At 40.6% G+C, this 21,047-nt stretch overlaps 1 protein-coding gene across 1 annotated transcript in view; it reads left to right on the top strand.

Annotated features, from left to right (window-relative positions):
• Window positions 1-21,047, top strand: part of PRODH (proline dehydrogenase 1) — a 255,515-nt gene that overhangs the window by 167,739 nt on the left and 66,729 nt on the right. The window contains exons 9-10 of the mRNA XM_077461427.1: window positions 7,665-7,757; window positions 18,513-18,659. Of these exons, the coding sequence (XP_077317553.1) occupies window positions 7,665-7,757; window positions 18,513-18,659 (240 nt within the window). The remainder of the gene's footprint in view (window positions 1-7,664; window positions 7,758-18,512; window positions 18,660-21,047) is intronic.

Raw genomic sequence — 21,047 nt, 5'->3', positions numbered from 1 at the left:
ACAGTCTCTTTTCTTTTGCTAGACAGTCTCCACTGGAAGCCATGGCTAATTCATAGCTGTAATGTAAACAGCTCAAGTATGCGTTCCACTGAGGGAACTTTATCTGTTTTCCATAGCCTTGTTATACTCAGTCTTGCAGCTAGTACGATGTATGTCGTTACATGTCTTAAGGGCTGTGGTACAAAATCTATATTCAGGTTTACGATCGCCAAGTCAGGTGTCAAAGGGATGTGTTGTGTTGTAATGTCCGTTATGACTCTGAAAATGGTTTCCCAGTCATTTTTGAGTTGTCTACACAGCCAAAATATGTAAATTGTCGCCTTTAGTTGAATTGCGTCTCCGACATAAGTTTGGGGAATTTTTACTAAACAAAGCCAGTTTTGATGGGGTTCTGAGAGACGGTTTTTGGGTGAGTTCCCATAAGGCAGAGCATTTAATTGCTTTGTAGATTGTAGTGCTTGTTGCCATTGGTATTCTGTGTATTTTTGTTCTAAGTCGGTCTCCCATTGTATATGGGTAGGTGCCTTAGTGAACCTGCGTTTTTGTTGTAGAACCTTATAGAACAGAGAAATCCCTTTTGCGTTTGGAGACATATTTAAGAATTGCCATGCTATTGGATATATTGTATATAGTGGGAGATGTATTTTGTCAAGGCAATGCTTCGCTCTAATATATGTAAAAAGGTCCGTATTTGGTAGAAATTAAATTTGCGTTGTAGAAAAGGGAAGGATTTTGTGGAGTGGAGTTTAGGAATAAATCTTGAATTGATCTGATTCCCCGGCAGGACCATTTGGACATTGATAAATCTGGTGATATGTGGTGGAGAGATTCAATTGGGATTGGTATCGGTGGAATATTAGGGTAGGTATAACTAGTTTGGGCCAAAATTTTCCATGCTATGGCTGATGTTTTAATGGTTGGTGGTAGTGCTCATGGTAGTTGTGATCCTAAGGGGGTGCTCATCAGCCACCATCGTAGATTTGGACTTTTTGTGTACCTTAATGAACACTGCACACATGTTTCCTTTCATAGACACAGCTGTGTGTATAGCCCTATTGGATCCTTTTGTGCTGCATTTGGATGCGTATAGAATTATACACTGTACACCGATACACATGGCTATTTAGACACTAGTGTGAATGAGCCCTATTGACTTTACACATGTATGTACATGTTTACATGCACTTACATCTTGTACATAAAATCTGCAGATATATATGAACCTAGGCACAGCTGTTTATTTTTTTATTTTTATGTATGGCTCTAAATGTGACAACAATAATATTTATTTGTAGACAAAGCTATGTGTATGCTCCCATTGATTCCCATAGTACTGTTTTTCAATGCATACAACACTGTACACTGTATTAATCTAAACCAGGAGTGTCCAACCAGTTGCCTGGGGGCCACGTGGCTTATGGAGCCCGCTGATGTGGCCAGCAACCTCCTGCTTTGAAATGGAGAGTCGGCAGACCCAGAATGGGGGCTGCCAACCCACCATCCGAAATTATCTGTGTTGTAAATGAATCCAGCAGTGAAAAAAGCTAGCGGGTGCGGAGCAGAGCTGCATAAGCCAATGTATTTTTGTATAGAACCGGCTCCTGTCACAAATGAAGTGATACCAAATCCACTCTGCCTGAAACGGCAACAGCCGGCAATACCTGAATGGAAGACTGTTATTAAAGGGAAGTTTATTACTAAAATCAGTGTATATTTGGGCATATCTGTTCTGCAGTGGTTATTGGACTGCTTTGAAACTGATCTGCGGGTACAGAGCTGTGTACGTGTGGGTTACCTGCACTGAGCCATACACTTCTGTTATTACCTGCGGGTTTGGTGCACTTTCTAAAAGTGCACGTCACATGCAGGATATAATCAAAGTCTATGGCAAAGTTCAGCTAACCTGCAGGAAAGTCACAGGTGCACTGCCCTCTACCCACGGTATGGGTAAACCGCAGTGGGTCAGTGTGAAAGCAGCCTTAGGCCTCTTTTCACTTGATCAGACAGACCCAATCAGACCTTCCATTCACCTCTATGGAGCGGCAGATGTAAACAAACTTGTGTCTGTTTACACCCGCCTACCTCCAATCCAATCCACAAAAAAAAAGAAGGGGATCAGATCGGAGGGCCCATAGAATAGTGAACTGTGTCTGTGTCCACTCTGCAGGTAGAGAGTGGCACACGACCTGTTACCAAGTTGATTTAGTGGCTCTCGCTCTTCAAAAAGTTGGTCACCCCTTTTCTAAACGCTGCAGTTGATATACCTATATGAATGAGTCCTAGTGTTATTTTTTTAATACTTCATCAATCGCAAACTGTGAAAATGTCTTTCCATCTATACAGGCATCAATCTGTTTCCGTGCTAGGTACATGTAAGCATTGTTATTTTAGCTTGGCAGGTTCAATGCCGATATGGCCATATCGTTTTCCATCAGCTAGCACATTCTATTAACTATGTGGAGTGACAAACACTTGTCAATTTTTATGTTTCTATCTTATGGAGGATCTGTGGGCCGAGTTTTATCATCTGTACTGTGTGTGACTCAGGTTTAGCTGTATTTTGTATTCCAATGCCCTATTACTGGAGCTCCCTTCACCAGAGAAAGACAATTCTTTTACCCGACTATCCTTACTTGTGTTCCTTACTTCCTCTGCTCTCCTGAAGCCCTGTAGCTTTAGAACTGTATCTGTTTTTTTGGACATATTTCTAACAAAATGTATTAGAGCAATATATAGGGGGGGGGGGGTTCCTATGGGATTTGCCACCTGCACAATGTGTAAAATTCCAGGCTTTGGCTTATTATCAGCATGCTAAAGAATTGAGAAATTTTAACCTAATGCATTACGATGTGTTGAGAAATTGTGCCACCATCTGGCCATTTAAAAAGCTGCGGGATGCTTGTTTTATGCTAGACAGAAGGCAAAGATTGTGTTTAAAATGTTGCTGCAACCTGCATGCTTTTAATTTTTATTCATGGTATCCTGACCTTCGTAAGGATTATCGAGTCATGAATAGTGACATTGGCCTTACATCAAGGTTATTGTACAGGTTTTATGTCAGGATATCAGTGCAGAATGATTTGAATTTGCTCCTTCCAGCTAGATTCAGCGGGATTTCCTCTTTTTATTACATATCTGTGGAGTTTTATAGCTTACCGCTTATATTCTCCTCCTCCTAATTGAAGTATAAATTGATAATGTTTTAATGCTCTTTGACACTTTAAATGTATTGGGTGCGCTATTTCTTATTCTCCTGAATTCCAACTGATTGTGTTTGTTTTCCTTTTTCGCTATAATTTCAAATCTAGTAAACTTTTCTCATCAACGAGAAAATGAGCTATAAATAAGCATATTTATGAGCCTGTCCATTTTTATATGCAATAAGGCAGAATAGTTAAGTTGTAAGGGAGAATAAACTCATTTTTGTGTTGATTTGTATCGAGTCCGTAGGGATGTATTTGCATAAATTAGGCAGATTTTTATTCACACCTGAATAAATTTGCAGTGGATGAATAAATCGAACTGACAAACCATTTCCCCACTGACGTTCTTATGGTTAGAGGTTTTTGCAGACAATACAACATTTTTTAAGTTTTAAAAGTAAAACATTTATGGATGGGAATGCCTATTAAGAGAACATTTGTTTCTTTTCCATTTAAAGGGATGCTATTTCCCCAGTAAGATATAATACATGTAATGGAGCACTATATTTTAACTCTGCATGTTGTTTTTAAAAAAAATTTGATTAACTAGAATATCGATCATGTAGATCTTGCATGTGGACTTACATTGCATGTGGAGTACTGTTACCTGTTGCGTACACACGACTGGACTTTCCGGCAGAAAAGGTCCCACAGAATCATTTCATCGGATATTCCGATCGTGTGTGGGCTTCATCTGACTTAAAAAAAAAAAAATCTGGTGGACCTAGAAATGGAACATGTTTTAAATCTTTCAGACGGAATCAATTCCCGTCGGGAAAACCATTTGTTTATATGCTATTCCAAAGGACCAAAAATGCAGCTATTGGCTATTTAACTTCCCTTTTCTAGTCTCGTTGTACGTGACCGCGTTCTAAACGATTGGTCTTTGGTGTGATCGTGTGTAGGCAAGTCCGTTTCAGCGGAACTCCATCCGAAAAACCATCAGTTTATTCTGATGGAAAAACCGGTCGTGTGTACACGGCATTACGTTATCTTCATAAAATGATTATATAACCCAAATCCAGATGCATAGGGAAATATTAGAACCTTAGATTCCATGTAGCTAAAGCCATCAGCCAGGTGAAGATGAATACAATTTCTCTTTATTTCACCCAAGGAGTACAGGTGTTCCAAACAGAGCCAACACTAATGCGTATCAGCCTGAAGTAGTCTGCTTTACTACAGCGATAGTTGCTATTTTCTGGGCCCTGTGCTGAGCAGCTGTGCCAAGAAGGGAAGACTCGGCACAGGCTCTAGAAGATTTCACTATAGTAGCAGGAAATAGTAATGATAATCTGCACCCTCAGCATCCTACTTACATTGGTACAAGATAGACCAAAATAAGAAGGCAATAAAGATCATACCTGTGCTAATTTTTAAAGTTTGCCTTTCTTCCACTTTCAGCTGCTTAAAGCGGTAGTAAACCAGCTGAAATTTTTTTTTCTGACCTGCAAGAGAAAAGGCACAATGAGCTAGTATGCACCGCATACTAGCTCATTATCAAATACTTGCCTTATGCCGCGTACACACGACCGGACTTTTCAACATCAAAAGTCCGACGGAATGATTCCAGCAGACCATTCGATCGTGTGTGGGCTGCAGCGGACTTTTGATTTGCAAAAGTCTGACAGACTTTAGAAATGGAACATGTTTCAAATTTTTCCGCCAGAACTCCGCCGGACCCAGTTCCTACCGAGAAATCCACTCGTGTGTATGCTAGTCCGACGGACAAAAACCGATGCGAGGGCAGCTATTGGCTACTGGCTATGAACTTCCTTATTCTAGTCCAGTCGTGCGTCATCACGTTCAAATCCGTCGGACTTTGGTGTGATTGTGTGTGGCCAAGTCCGTTCATTCGGAAAGTCTGTCAGAACTCCGTCGAAAGTCTGACGGACCTAGTCCCTCAAAGTCCTGTCGTGTGAACGCTGCATTAGAACGAGGCCCCGATATCTCCGACGATCCATGCAGAGGGAGCTGACATGTTCCCTCGGCGTGTCTTCCGGATATCGCGGCTCCGGCGCTGTGAGTGGCCGGAGCTGCGATATTGTCACTCCCGCACATGCGCGCAGGAGATTTCTTTCCGGCACTGTCCGGCGTCTGCCGGGCTTTCAGCTGAAAATCCCGTGTGCATGCGCCGCTGCAGTCAGTGGTGCATTGCGAGGGGAATATCTCCTAAACCGTACAGGTTTAGGAGATGTGTTTTTTTTTTTGTTTTTTTTAACCTACAGGTAAGCCTTATTGTAGGCTTACCTGTAGGTAAAAGTAAAAAAAAACAGTATACAACCGCTTTAAATGATCACTTCCCCAGCTTTTTCATTTGTAGGGTGGCTCTATGCCCATGAAGTATCCTTTAGAGCCACCCTTGCATATGGGTCTTTGGCGGGGACTGGAGGAGTGTGCCCCTCTACTGTGAGCATCAGAAAACTGTAATTTCCCTGAAACCTAGATGGCAAGCCCTTTTCCCTTCTCACCCCTAACACATTGAAAGCCGCTGGTGACTCTGCTATCACTTTTTATCTGTATCTTCTGAAATCTTGGGTGCATGTTTTCCCACATTTCAAGGAAAAGTGGCGCTAAGCTGGAGCCAACATCTTTTAACGTTCTCAACTAAGTTTATAGAAAATAGTGTGCTATACCTTTTAATAAATATGTCAGATTGAAAATCAACCAAAGAAAGAACAAGTGTGAGCAAATGCACTATATTACCAAGTATTGGGATGCCTGCCCTTACACACACATGAACTTTAATGGCATCCCAGTCTTTGTCTGTAAGGTTCAATGTTGAGTTGGCCCACCCTTTGCAGCTATAACAGCTTAAACTCTTCTGGGAAGGCTGTCCACAAGGTTTAGGAGTGTGTCTAGGAATGTTACCATTCTTCTTCTGGCCCCTTCCTGTTCCAGTATGACTGCACAAATCAAGGTCCATAAAGACATGGAGGAAGAAGTTTAAGGTGGAAGAACATGACTGGCCTGCACAGAGTCCTGACCTAAACCTGATATAAATCCTTTTGGATGAATTAGAGCAGAGACTTCTTCTTCTTGTCCACATCACTGACCTCACAAATGCACTTCTGGAAGAAGGTCAAGCATTCCCATAGACACGCTCCTAAACTTTTGTGGACAGTCTTCCTAGAAGAGCTGACGCTGTTATAGCTGCAAAGGGTGGGCCAACTCAATATTGAACTCTACTGACTAAGACTGGGATGCCATTAAAGTTCATGTGCCCATAAATGTGGTGTCCCAATACTTTTGGTGATATAATGTAAGAACTGAACAAGATCTATCTGCTACCTTTGATTTCCTCATTTGCATGGTGACTTTATGTCTCCTGGTATCTTGGAATACATCTTGAAAGCTGATATGGGGTTATGCTTTATGGACAATAGGTCCTTTGTCATACAATAAGAGCACTGTTGACCTCCTATGGTTTAGAGGTTTTGCCTGGTAAGAAGTGTGTACACTTGGTGGTGTGGGAAGAGCAGTTGGCTGTTTAACACTGAAGCATATTTCTTTGCACAGCACCTTCATGTTGGCCTTTACTGATTTTATTTTTTGATGAACCTGATTTTATTTACTCATCATTTGATATTGGATGTGTACTTTTGATGTATATGTTGCATTTGTTTCACTTGTTCTTTGGTTGGCTGGTTTTCAATCTGATTTATTTCTTATAGGGATAGCACACCATTTTCTGTATAGCACATTTTAGTCCAGTATTCGGATGTTTGAGTGCTGCTATAATCTTTGCACTTTAGCGCAAAACCTTTTTCTTTAGTTAGCAACTGTAAGTGCTTGGACAAAATATGACACAATAGATTACTGGGGGTGTTTATTTGGTTGAACAGCACATGGTAATATAAAAAGGGCTGAGAGTTTAATATGCTTATATGAAGAAAGACTGACCTTGTTGGCAATGACCACCTCCTCTTGAAAACTGGGCATAGGTGGCTAAATTTTTGTCTGTTCCATCATGCAAGGGACAGAACATCACACAATTCCCCCATCCATGGACAGAGGAAATCTCATTGTATAAGGGCAGCCGCAGCTGTTCGCACTGCCAAAGAGTCACTGCATGATGGTTTTCCACGCAGCTCAGTCAATTTTTAAATTGACTTTTGTCAAGCCAGGTTGTTCTTGTGACTCAAGGTTTGGCAAATAAACTGGAATCAACCAAAGCCTTAAAACGGGTACATCCTTGCCAACACATGTTCAAGCTTGAGGGTTAGGTTGTACGTAATCATTGCAGTTTGAATGATGAATATGGCTACAAGAGAATAGATCAATTTAGTTTAGTTTTATATTGACTTGCTGACTGTGGCATAGTTCATGTGTTTTCCTGGATTGCATACATTGTTGCTGTTTAGTAATGTAGACAATCTGCAATGGTATGTATGTATTAATGTCCCTTTTTATCTCCCACTGAAGCTTTTCATTTTTTTTTTTTTTTTTTTTTTTATAAAGAGCGGACAGTTGGAACCTCTCCTGTTCAGATTTACAGAGGAAGAAGATTTGCAAATGAAGAGGATGTTGCAGAGAATGGATGTTCTTGCAAAGGTCAGAAACATAATTCTGTCTGGTTTACTTGGCATGCTGTATATATCATACAGCACAAGTTACAGTGTATAATATATTACAAAGGAGCTAAATGACAGTGATAAAACACAGGACCTAACAATAATAAACACTAATGCGAGAAAGTACAGTCGGTCCATAATCAGAGTAGATGGAAAAGGAGATATCTTGACACTTACAATAAGTCTGGGTTAAGTGCTGGAGAAGTATTCTGATAAGAGAACAAACAGGTTGCTGAATGAATAATGCTGTGATATGTGTAGCTATAGAAACTAAAATTGGAGGGCATAACAAAGCCACTTGCACAGCTTACACCCACTGTCATTGCTCAGAGTGAAGTACTGTGACTTGCACTACTTTTTACTTAAATCCTTCTTGAAAAGAGCGAATGACACATCTTCACTTTTCTTTTGTGCTTTAAAAGCCCAGTTTTAGAAAGTTGTATTATTTTAAATTAAAAACCAATATTGTGCATCCTTCTGTGTAGTATCATAATGGTATGTATTGCCCAGAATCCAACTTTCCAGCACCATTATTTACTTGGAGCGTCATTCTGAAAAAACTAGCTCTTGAGGCTCTGTTAGAACGCCAACTTATTAGAAGAGAAACGGTAGATGCCCATTAAAAATCTTTGATTTTCTTTGAGATACACGTACAGTGTTTTTCCATTCACCTGAATATCATAGGTATCGTGATCAGCAATTGCACTGGATTACCATTAAGGATCATGGCTCTTGAGCTTGCACCTTCCAAAACTGGTGGTCAATTACATCTTTATTTTAATCTGGAAATGTTTGATTAAAATATGTCTGTGTTATTGTATAACAACAGATTGGGACTGTGATGCTGGTTTTAGTTAAGAAAAAAATCCTTTGCGACACATTTTAGAATTAAAGATATCCTGCCAGATCATATGTCCTTTGATTTTCTGTCGCTGTAAATTTGAGACATAGTACTCTCCATATATACAGTTTTATATGAGAGAAAGCAGTTCTCCAGAAGTACATGTTTACTCAACAGTAGTCTACTGCAGCGTTTCTCAACCAGGGTCCCATGAGTCCTCAGGGGTGCTGAGGCAAAAGGATAAAATATTGCCTCATCTAATGCGGTAGTTAGAGGAAACGTTCTTCCCTGCCTGTGTTACAACCTACAGACCACTGAAATCTGCCTTACAATCTTGATTTTAGGGCTTTTTAACACAAAAAATGCACTGCCTTTTGCATGACACCCCCACGCATCTAGCAAATGCACATGCAGTACCATGTGTTTTCCTGCGGCTTGATTTTAAAAATCGTGCTATATAATGTGTGTGTGTGTGTGTGTGTGTGTATGTATATATGTATATATGTATATATATATATATATATGGCACACAGTACCTTAAAGTATTCATACCCCTTGAAGTTTCCCACATTTTGTCATCCAAAAATGTAAATGTATTTTATGTGATAGACCAAAACAAAGTGGCACATAATTGTGAAGTGGAAAGAAAATGATAAATGGTTTTCATTTTTATTTTTTTTACAAATATGTGAAAAGTGTGGCATGCATTTATATTCAGCCCCCTGAGTTAATACTTTGTACAACCACCTTTTGCTGCAATTACAGCTGCAGGTCTTTTTGGGGATGTCTCTACCAGCTTTGCACAGCTAGAGTGAAATGTTTGCCAATTCTTCTTTGCAAAATAGCTCAAGCTCTGTCAGATTGGATAGAGTGTCTGTAAACAGCACATTTCAAGTCTTGTCACAGATTCTCAATTGGATTTAGGTCTGGACTTTGACTGGGCCATTCTAACACAAGAATATTCTTTGATCAAAACCATTCCATTGTAGCTCTTGCTGTATGTTTAGGGTGGTTGTTCTATCGGAAGGTGAACCTCTGCCCCAGTCTCAACTCTTTTGCAGACTTTGACAGGTTTTCTTCTAAGATTGGGGTGTTCAGGGCGATGTACAGTGCTAGTTTTCCGCCACACGTAATGTTTTGCTTTTAGGCCAAACAGTTCAATTTTGGTCTCACCTGACCACTATTGTGACCCCCCCACATGGCTTCTTGTAAACTACAAATGGGACTTCTTATGGCTTTCTTTCAACAATGGCTTTCTTCTTGCCACTCTTCCATAAAGGCCAGATTTGTGGAGTGCATGATTGATATTTCTCCTCTGGACAGATTCTCCCACCTGAGCGGTGAATCTCTGCAGCTCCTCCAAAGTTACCATGGGCTTCTTGGCCGATTCTCTGATGCTCTCCTTGCCCAGCCTGTCAGTTTAGGTGGACAACCATGTCTTGGTAGGTTTGCAGTTGTGCCATACTCTTTCCATTTTCAGATAATGGATTGAACAGTGCTCTGTGAGATGTTCAAAGCTGATATTTTTTTATTACCTCACCCTGCTTTAAACATCTCCACAATTTTATCCTTGACCTGTCTGGTGTGTTCCTTGGCCTTCGTGGTGCTGTTTGTTCATTCCTTAACAAACCTCTGAGGTCTTCCCAGAACAGTTGTATTATAGTAAGATTAAATCACACACAGGTGGACTTTATTTACTAAAAGGATGATTTCTGAAGGCAATTGGTTCCACTAGATTTTAGTTATGGGGTATCAGAGTAAAGGGGGCTGAATTCAAACACTTTTCATATATTCATTTGTAAAAAAAATTGGAGAACCCTTTATTATTTTCCTTCCACTTCACAATTGTATGCCACTTTGTGTTGGTCTATCACATAAAATGCCAATAAAATACATTTGTTTCTGGTTGTAACATGATGTGTGTGTGTGTATGTGTGTATATATATATATATATATATATATATATATATATATATATAAATATATATATATATATATAAATATAAATATTATGTGTGATCCAGTGCAGGGCCATCTTTACCGCAGCATTGATGTGTTGTGACCTCTAGCAACCAATAAGTAAAAGTGGTAATGATGCACAGTAACCAGCTAGCAGCCAATCAGTGAGCGATAAACATGTAAACTCTAACAACCAATAAATGAGCAGTAACATGTAACCTCTAGCAACCGATAACTGAGTGGTGAGGATATGCAGTAGCCTCTAGTAACCGATGAGTAGTAATCTTTGCTGTAAACTCTGGCAACCAATCTCAATTGCTGCCTGACCTTATTTTGAATTGGGGGGGGGGGGGGCGGCGGCAATGCTTGCCCAGGGTCCAAGCAATATTAAAAACTATCCTGATCCAGTGCACAGTTGCCAACCTTTAGTAGTAAATCTGCTATAGGGCAGTCACAAGTGGTTAAGCTTTGACAAAAAAAAAATGGAAACTATTGGCTGCTATGCTTATCTGCACCACATTTTGCACGCTCTTAGTTTTAGTAAGTCAACCCCGCAAATGTAATTTTCTCCTGTATCCTACAATTTAATACATTATTTTTAGTTTTTGTGACCTAAACCAAAATGGCATTGGTATTATTTGTAGAAGCATTGTAAAGCAGCATTGACCACATCTTATTGGTATTATAGCTTTAGGAAATGCCTTGAGTTGTCTGGTTCAGGCATTTTTCTATTCTGAGTCATTTGTCATAAAAAGAACATGCACAATATACAGCAAAACCCGAAAAAAAATTATTTTCTTTTGTTTAGAAGTCCAAAAACATGCACTTAAACAGCTGAAATGTATTTTTCTTTGCCACATATCTCTCTCGAAATTGTTAGCAAATTTTGAGGTAGATTATTAAGATTATTACATGCAATAGTTGGTGTTTTTTTTTTTTTCTCTTGCTTTCTCCCAAAACAGTATGTGTAAAAAGTGCTGCATAAATGGCCAGTAATTGGCATTGACTCCACAAGACTCATTAATATTTAAACACAGCATGACTGGGATGAGCTGTATAGTTTGTGGCTCAGATGGTGCCATAAATCAATGCTACAATATTTCTCACATCCAAAAGGGTAGGAACAGACCTTAGAAATGCCATTTATATCAGGATGTCTTTTGAATTACCTTTTTTAAGCACTAATTTAAATAAATGAATCAGTGCTGAAATGTAATCTTTCATAATGAAGTGCAAGCAAACACATTCTTTTGAAATTTGATAAAAAAAACAATAACAGCCATTTGTTTGTGCCATAAGTTATCAGCAGCAATAAAGAGGCTTTTATTGCTTCCTAAAACCAAATTGATTAAGAGCTGGTACTTTATTTTCACCTTCACAGAGAAGAAAGGCTTGAGCTTGTTAATTACAATAGGTGTATTGCTTTCATTTCCCATAAAATAGATGATTGTTCTGTAATAATGCCCAAACACAGCGTGATGTTCAAGGTATAAAGGCATAGCGAGAGATGCAGTCCTTGCAAGCATCCCTTGGAATGATTGGAAGACTTGTCATGCCATGTACGGTAAACGTTGGTACTGTGGGAGCAATAACCAGTGCTTCCAATGTTAATGACCATGTACCATCACACATGGAGGATTTCCAAATTTTGGGCAGAAGCACCTGGCAGTGTCAACTGTAGCAACCCTAGCACTGATTGTAACAAAAAAAAAATCAAAAAAAGAAAGAGATGGCTCTGGGTGCAGACTGTATAACCGTTTCTTTAATGTAAATAATAGTGATCAAACTCACATTTTAGTGATTAAAAACAAGCAGTTTAATGGTCCCATACAACAGTAGATTGTTTTATTTTCTAGCGCCATTTACTTGTACATTGTAACAAAAAAATGACTCAATCAAGGACAGGTGGCAGGATAGCGATAATGCTGCGGATTTTCTGTCTGAAAAATCTTAGATGGTTTTTCCGATGGAATTCTGCTCAAGCTCGGCTTGCATACACAGTCATGCAAAAGTTTGCTGAATTTTCGACCGCCAAGAACGTGGTGACGTACAACACTACGACAAGCCGAGAAAATTAAGTTCAATGCTTCCCAGCATACGTCGAATTGTTTCCAAATATGCGTAGGAATTTTACTCGTCAGAATTGCTACAGACGATCAGAATTTCTGATCGAAGCGTTTTCCGACCGAAAATTTAGAAACTGCTCTCAATATTTTGCTGGCGGGAATTTGGCCAGCAAAAGTCCAATGGAGCATACACACGGTCGCATTTTCTGATCAAAAGCTCTTATCGGTCTTTTGCTGACTGAATTTCTGATCGTGTGTATGCGGCATTAGAATAGTCAGTACATTAGTAGGGACCAGTGCTGGGGCTAACTGTTGCCATGAAAGATGTGGGCAACAGGAATTTTATCTTTAACCTCAGTTTTACTGCTGTCTTCAGTAGCTCACCAATCTTTTCAGCATTTCAGTTGTAGGAGCAGTAATACAACTAATAATGTTCTATTTTCCCACAATGGAGCTTTCTTTTGGTGGTATTTGATCACCTCTGTGTTTTGTTGTATTTTTGCACTATAAACAAAAAAAAATTTTTTTTTCTTTCTGCTATAAAACCTATCCAATAAAAAAAATGTCTTAAGAATTTTAGGCCAATATCTATTCTGCTACATTATTTTTGGTTCAAAAAAAAAAAGTCCCAATAAGTATATATTGACTGGTGTGTGCAAAGTTCTAGCATCTACAAACTAAAAAAAAAAAAAAATGCACTTTCTGTATACTAAGTACACTGGCTGTGAAGGGGTTAACATCAGGGGTGATCAAAGAGTTAACTGTGTACCTAGCCAGTGCTTTACTATACTGTTTGAGGTGTTTTTACTAGGACAAATAGAAAAAGGCCTGGTGCACTAGGCACAGCTCATACCCCTTGGGATGTTTAAGATGAACCAGTCGGTATTTAAAATATATATATTTATTAAGAAGACAAATAAGTATAGAATTGTATATGGACAAAATATAAAATATAGACGATTTATATAAAAAATACACCACAGTGCGGAGTCAAAAGAAGCTTGAGACATATGCTGTGTTGAGAATGATGCCGACATGTTTCAGACTATCCGTCCATTTTCATAGGCATTACAATCATCTCATATACATATAGTCTATAATATAAGCACAGTCAGATTAGTACAGATATAACAAAGACAAAAAGGTGCATAGCTGTACATATTAGTCTGAGTGTATGATGCCAAAAGTTGAATATACTCACAAGCCAAAAACTCTCCTTTTCAGTCAGCAACAGGGGATGAGAATACTGTAGTGTGGACTAAAACCGTCAATAGTACAGTGGATTTGGGTATAGCTGTATGCCACTGGTAAAACAGGCGTCATCAGGACACAGCGCCAAACAATGGTATCTGGGAACACTAAACACTGCAAGATCTCCACTGTCTGGTTAAGTAAGTATCCAGGACAGTATGGCCACGGCAGATGTCCAAATTAGTGTGTCTAATAGAGAAGATGCAGGCAAGGAGTAAGCGCCAGTGTTTGAAAGTAAATACGTTGGTAAAAATGATAAAAATATCAGTACATAAGTGTCAGAGTAGCATCACATATTGTCCTCACCTTGGCTAGATGTGTCATAACACTCAGCGGCATGCAACCCACAGCGTATTGAACGCCGTGGATGCAGGCCTTAAATAGCACATAGGTGCTATTGAAATCAGCCGTGGACAGGTGCCATCGGCAGCCTCCACAGCTGAAGCCTAGAGGCGATTCAGTTCGCATTGTGCGCTATACAAGTATTTAATTCATTCATTCATTCATTCATTCATTCAAGGACTGATGCGCCAATGGCTGCATCCAGTCTGTCTACGGAGATCCCTGACGAAGGGGTGTGGGACGAGGCCCCGCCCAGAAATGGGCAGGACCACATCGCGCATTGTGACGTCACTGGAACGCGTGAACGCAGGCAGCTGGGCTTCCCGTGTGCCGGTGACGTCATGACGCAGGGCGTGGTCCCCCCCATTTCTGGGCGGGGCCCACGCCGCCTCGTCACGGATCTCTGTAGAGGGACTGGATGCAGCCATTGGCGCACCAGTCCGTCTCATTGGCTTCAGCTATGGAGGCTGCCGATGGCACCTGTGCACAGAGTTGCAGCTGTTATAGCTGCAAAGGGTGGGCCAACCCAATATTGAACCCTACGGACTAAGACTGGGATGCCTTTAACCACTTTCAGACTGGACCATTTTGCAGGCAAATGACCAGACCACTTTTTGCGATTCGGCACTGCGTCGCTTTAACTGACAATTGCACGGTCGTGCGATGTGGCTCCCAAAAAAAATTGACGTCCTTTTAGAGCTTTCTTTTGGTGGTATTTTTTGATCAACCCTGCGTTTTTTTTTTTTTTGTGCTATAAACAAAAAAAAAAAGAGCGTCAATTTTGAAAAAAAAAATGCATTCTTTTTTACTTTTTGCTATAATAAATATCCAACAACAAAATAGTGTAGCGCTCATTTAAATAATGCTATCTTCACAGAAGAAAATAAACAAAATTAAGCAATCGTGAGTGCTAAAAAAAGAAAATTAAATCCTCTAGAGTGTGATTAATACACATAAACTTAAAAACACGTGCAATACAATGTCCAGGTGGGGACAATCATAGATAAACAATGGAGAATAGAATCCTCTATAGTGTAACTAATACACGTGAAATAAAATAAAGGACATTCTTCAAACGAAGTAGACGTTTCACTGATCAGATGTAGTAGGGTGTATCAGCTTGTCTGGAGTGGTCTAGAAAGTACATGGAATACTCTTACCAGATGAGGTGGACTCCCCAGTCTTACGACAGTAGAGTCAGGCACGCTTGGGGTCTACACATGAGACCAGATGATAGATGGGAAGTGGTCGAAGCGGCTTCACAGGAGACTCCAAATGATGGAATAGCCGTGGCGGGCGATTTTCAGGAGGTCCCTCAGGAAGTCCGGATCAGGCGTGGCCCATTTGGATTGCGGACCCCAAAAATGGAGGGGGTTTGACAAGGATGGAAATGAAGAAAAAAGAAAGCTCCAAATGGTGCAGGTCAAAATTTTTTTTTTTTTTTACCATAAGGTATTTATTAAAAAGTCATAAAAGAACATAAATTATGACAGGTGATCACAAAAACGAAAGGATAAGTAAAAGCAATGTGGGGTGCTAGAAGCTCGCATTTTTTCCTCAGTTTAGGCCGATACGTATTCTTCTACATATCTTTTGGTAAAAAAAAATCGCAATAAGCGATTGGTTTGAGCAAAATTTCTAGCATTTACAAAATAGGGGATAGTTTTATGGCATTTTTATTAATATTTTTTTTTTACTAGTAATGGCGATCAGCGTTTTTTTTTTTTATTGTGACTGCGACATTATGGCGGACACATTGGACACATCGGACATTTTTGACACATTTTTGGGACCATTGTCATTTATACAGCAATCGGTGCTATACAAATGCACTGATTCCTGTGTAAATGACACTGTCAGTGAAAGGGTTAAGTGTAGGGGTTAAGTGTGTCTTAGGGGCGTATTACTAACTGGGGGGCTGGGCTGTGTGCTAGTGAACACTGATCTCTGCTCCAATCACAGGAAGCAGAGATCAGTGTCACTTGTTTCTAGGCAGAACAGGGAGGTGCTGTTTACAATGGTATCTCCCTGTTCTCCTTCCCCGTGAGACAATCACAAGTATCCCCGTGGGACCCGCGACTGGACTCATGCGAGTCCCAACCGGCACGCGTGATGGCAGGGCGGCAAATTCAACTGGACATACCTGTACACCAGTTTGCCTGTCCGTGCCATTCTGCCGACGTACATCGTCGTGCGCCGGTCGGGAACTGGTTAAAGTTCATGTGCGTGTAAAGGCAGGCATCCCAATACTTTTGACAATATAGTGTATAATGACCTTGGTTGTGGAAGTAATGAGGACAATCCCTGGCTGAGTAGGCAGTAAACCAATGTTAAAGGGTAACTCCGCTTTCCTGAGAAAAAGAAACAACAAAACAGAAAATAAAAATATAATATAGCATGTCGGTTTTGATGAGGGAAATTGCATCTAGGATACAGACCCTGCAATTTTCCTCATTAGAGCCTTGCAAGTGCAGCAGCTGATTATGAAATCACTCCCATTCCTAAACATTTAGCACATGGACACAGACAAACAGCCAACTATTTATTCCAAATAGCAAAAGATACAAATCTGCAATATACATACACATTGTACATGGAAAGAAAAGGTTTTTTTTTTTTCCTCAAAAGTGGAGTTACTGTTTAGGAACTTGTTGTGGTCTATACTAATTGTCTTGAATATTGTCTGCTTGTCAGTAGCTTTTTTGTTGGCATCATATGACAGCCATCGTATCTCAACAGAATCTCTAGGATATCAGCTAATGATTGTCTATATTGTTTGCACCAGTTGTTTGTATAAGCTGCATTTTTTAAATTACAAGTCAATTTGTGATTTATGTAAAGCAGGGGTAGGCAACTTTTAAGAGGTACCTGAACAACATAAAAGATAACTACGGTTTGCCACTTTTTTTTTTTTTTTTTTTGACTGTCCATCCACATGGTGGGGAGACAGTAAATAACACATTTACAGGCGCCTTCCCCCGCTTTCCATCCTGGAACATCCCCCGCAGCAGCTGGCAGAAAAAGGAAGGGACCCAGCAGTGCTGTGAGGGAGGGCCAAGAGAGCACACAGGGGCTGGGCAAGTGGGCAACAGAAGAGGGACCTGGGGAGGAGGAGCTGCATTTTGTAGAACTGATCGGTTGTATTTCCCTCCCTGCTGTTGCTGAATTCTGGCTGTAGGGAGAGGAGGAGAAGTGGGCTTTCAGTGGCTGCAGGAAGGAAAATACAGCTGATTTGGTCCACTAAATGCCACCCCTCCTCTCCAGGTTCTGGGACTGTGTATGGTGGGGTGTAAGCTCTCCTACCCACATTAAGCTTTGAAACCTTTTTACTTTCTTGTTGAACATACTGTTTATTTGTTGTGGTCAAATAAGCTGTTGTATCAAGAGAACGTTGTCAGAAGTTTACCATATCATACTAGGACCAGATGCAAATGGATCCTTTCTATGTAGTTTAAAGTGATTTTAAATGTTTCTTTTTTTTTTTAATACCAAACACGTCTTGGTTTTGCACAGTGCAGCCCTGATTTTCCAATTCTGGGGTCCTCTGCCAGAGCTCCTGGCCCCTCCTCCTTCACAAGTGCCCCCCTAGCAAGCCACTTGCTGTGGGGGCACTAGTGCAGGCTCAATTCTAAGTTGGGTCTTTGTGCGTCCATGGACACACACAGCATGGCTCTTCACCGCCCCCACTCCTGTGATTGACAGCAGCAGGAGCCAATAACTGCTGCCTCTGTGTTCAGTGAGAGAGAGGAGAGAGTTGCTGCTCTCATGCATAGCACTGGATCAACATTGGGCTCAGGTAAAATAATGCATTAGGTAAAAAAAAAAAAAAAACATGGTCTTTACAACCACTTTAATTGTAACCAATTTCATAGCAATATATTGCATTAAACATTTATTATGTGTTTGTCTGAAGAACACATTATGGTCCAGCGTTCTAATGAGCATTTTGATATAAAGACTTTCCTTATATTGTATCCAGCAACTTTTTGTATCTTTGTATTGTGCTGTAGAGATAGCCTTTAGAAAACCATGCGTTTTTATACAAATGTTTTAATAAATAAAAGCAAAGACTGTTATTTGACAATAGACATAAAGTGGGGTCAGGTCACAGTGGCAGCCGCAATATGAGAAGCAGGTCTTTTGACATAGGTGATTTTAGTTTGGTGTATTGTGTGTTGTACTTTTCTCATTTGTGATCTTTTAGCCCAGTTTCTCTTCTATTATTCTAATGACGCATGCAGTGCCATTTATTGTACCCTGTAATGTGTGTTTTTAGAAAGCCTTGGAAACGGGTGTTCGCTTGATGGTTGATGCAGAACAGACCTATTTCCAACCCGCAATCAGCCGTCTGACATTGGAAATGCAGCGTAAATTTAACAAGGACAATCCCATTATCTTCAACACGTACCAGTGCTACTTAAAGGTGAGGGGCTCCAGAGCAATAATGATTACTGCTCCAAACACAACAGCATGGAATGTACAATCTGGCATACGCTGGGATTACTTTGATGCAAATTCCATTCAGCTGTCTGATCAAAAGACATAGCTGAGTTATCTTTAGGCCTTTTGCTTGGTTTTTTTTTTTTTTTTTCTGAACAAGCTTTTGTAATGTTAGTTGAAAAGCTTTCTAATGTAACACATGACAAGTATCCACTATATCTTGTGTTGACCATCACTAATCAGACATGGAAACATTTGCCTGTTGGTTAGGTTAGCAGCTTAAAAAATGTAAATTGATTGACTATGCACATGCTGGTAATGTACAATGAACCAGGGACACGAGAGCCATATTGTTGCATTATCTAGCCTACGGTTGTTATATTTTATGATCCCTATATTTACTTTGTACCGCTCGTAAATTTAAATTCTCAAGAGATACATTTTTAACTTACTCTAGACAGCTCTTTACCCAGATGTATGAATAGGTACGCCTGTGTGAATGATGTCTAAAGTGGAACTAGAGCTTCAAATGCTTTTTATTATACAAAAATATGCATTTCTATGTCTGCTAGATGGTCTTGGATGTTCAAAATGAATAGAATTGGTAAGCAAATAAATCTTCATCATGCTGCAACTCTCCTCTCCCACTGAAAACTTGTAGTTGCCATTGTGCTGCACACATGAGCAGTATGGCAGCAGCCGTTTGAGGGTTTTAAAGTGGGTGAGAGCTTGCGTAAGCGCACAGGCCACTGTGACAGTTCTCGCTAGTGGCGTGCCTTGAGTGTAGCCTACACTGCCCATGTACTAGTAGACATAATGTAAATTAACACTGCAAAAAAAAATTTATTTAATAATTGAAAGATTTTTAACCTGATCTTTGTCTTTGGAAACTGTTAAATTTTTGTTTTTTGTCTTTTTCTGTTTTACGCTTCATGTATACAGGACGTTTAAAATCCTCTTCTGAATGCTGGAACTTGACAGCTTGTAACTGAAGTTTAAGCACTTCAGCCCCAGAATGATTTACCCCCTTCCTGACCAGAGCACTTTTTGCGATTCTGCACTGCGTCACTTTAAGGCCGGGTTCACACCACAGCGATGCGGGAACGCCGCGAATCCGCGGCGTTTTCCCGCATCGCACACCTCCCGCCGGCAGTTCACACTGCCCTATGCGGACGGCTGGGAGTGTCAATGATATGTTAATGACACCCCCAGATCCGTCCGCATATCGCAGTGCGATCTGCCGACTCGCACAGGAATCGGATCGCATGGTGTGAACACCCATGCGATCCGATTCTGTTGCGGACCAAAAAAAGGGTCTCGTGCGAGTTTGCTGCGGGAGCGATGCGAATTCAGCCATACTATCACATCCGGATCTCCCCCCGCAGCAGTGTGAACCCAGCCTAACTGACAATTGCGCGGTCATTCTATGTTACCCAAACAAAATTTACATCCTTTTTTCTATTGTGACTGCGACATGGCAGATAATTTTGACACATTTTTTGGAACCATTGGTATTAATACAGCGATCGGTGCGATTAAAAATGCATTGATTACTATAAAAATGTCATTAGCAGTGAAGGGGGTCAACACAAGGGGGCTGTGAATGGGGTTAACTGTATAACCTGCGAGGTGAGTCTAACTGAAGGGGGAGGGACTAACTACAGGAAGTGACAGATCATGGTTCCTAGCTAATAGGCACACACACAATCTGTCACTCCTGCCAGAACAGGGAAGTGTGTGTTTACACACAATCGTCCCTGTTCTGTCTGTCCTGGTCACGATTGCTCGTGGCCGGCGGTCATTAGGACTGTCCGCCACGAGCACCAGCACCACCGATGTGCAGAGGGCGCACGCCTGCTATCCGGAGCCCGCAAGATCATGTACAGTAACGTGATTTTGTGCAGGGGAGCCAGCCTGCCGCAGTAAAACTGTGGTGGCTGGTCCGGAAGCGGTTAAAAACACCAAACTTTCCATGTCACATTTATGTGCGTTTTTTGCGGCATTCGTGAGCGTTTAGAAGTGCATTTGACAGATAACAGATCAGTAGACCCTGCCAAATACCTACAGTGCAGGAAAAACCAGGAGTCTCGCCTTCGCCCTCTCCCTCCCTCATGGAAAGTCTATTTTTAACATTGCAAATGGTCAGAAATGATTCCCCATTGAAAACGCAAGTTACCGCGTTTACACGCTGTTACAAGCATTTGGGTGTTGCAAGCATTTGCTATTTCAAATGCCCCTGAACTTCCTGAACACAAATTGTTGCTTTCAAAGAAATTCTTTTAACCTCAACTGCTTCTAAACTACTATAAACACCTGAGTGTACAGGTACCTATAACATAACATTCAGGAGAGTTCAAGGGCTGCTGAAAAA

This window comes from Lithobates pipiens, unplaced genomic scaffold (assembly GCF_037356315.1).
Source record: "Lithobates pipiens isolate NorthernLeopardFrog02 unplaced genomic scaffold, aLitPip1_a1.2 Scaffold_3, whole genome shotgun sequence".
NCBI lineage: Eukaryota > Metazoa > Chordata > Amphibia > Anura > Ranidae > Lithobates > Lithobates pipiens.
This window is presented reverse-complemented; position numbering and strand designations above follow the sequence as displayed.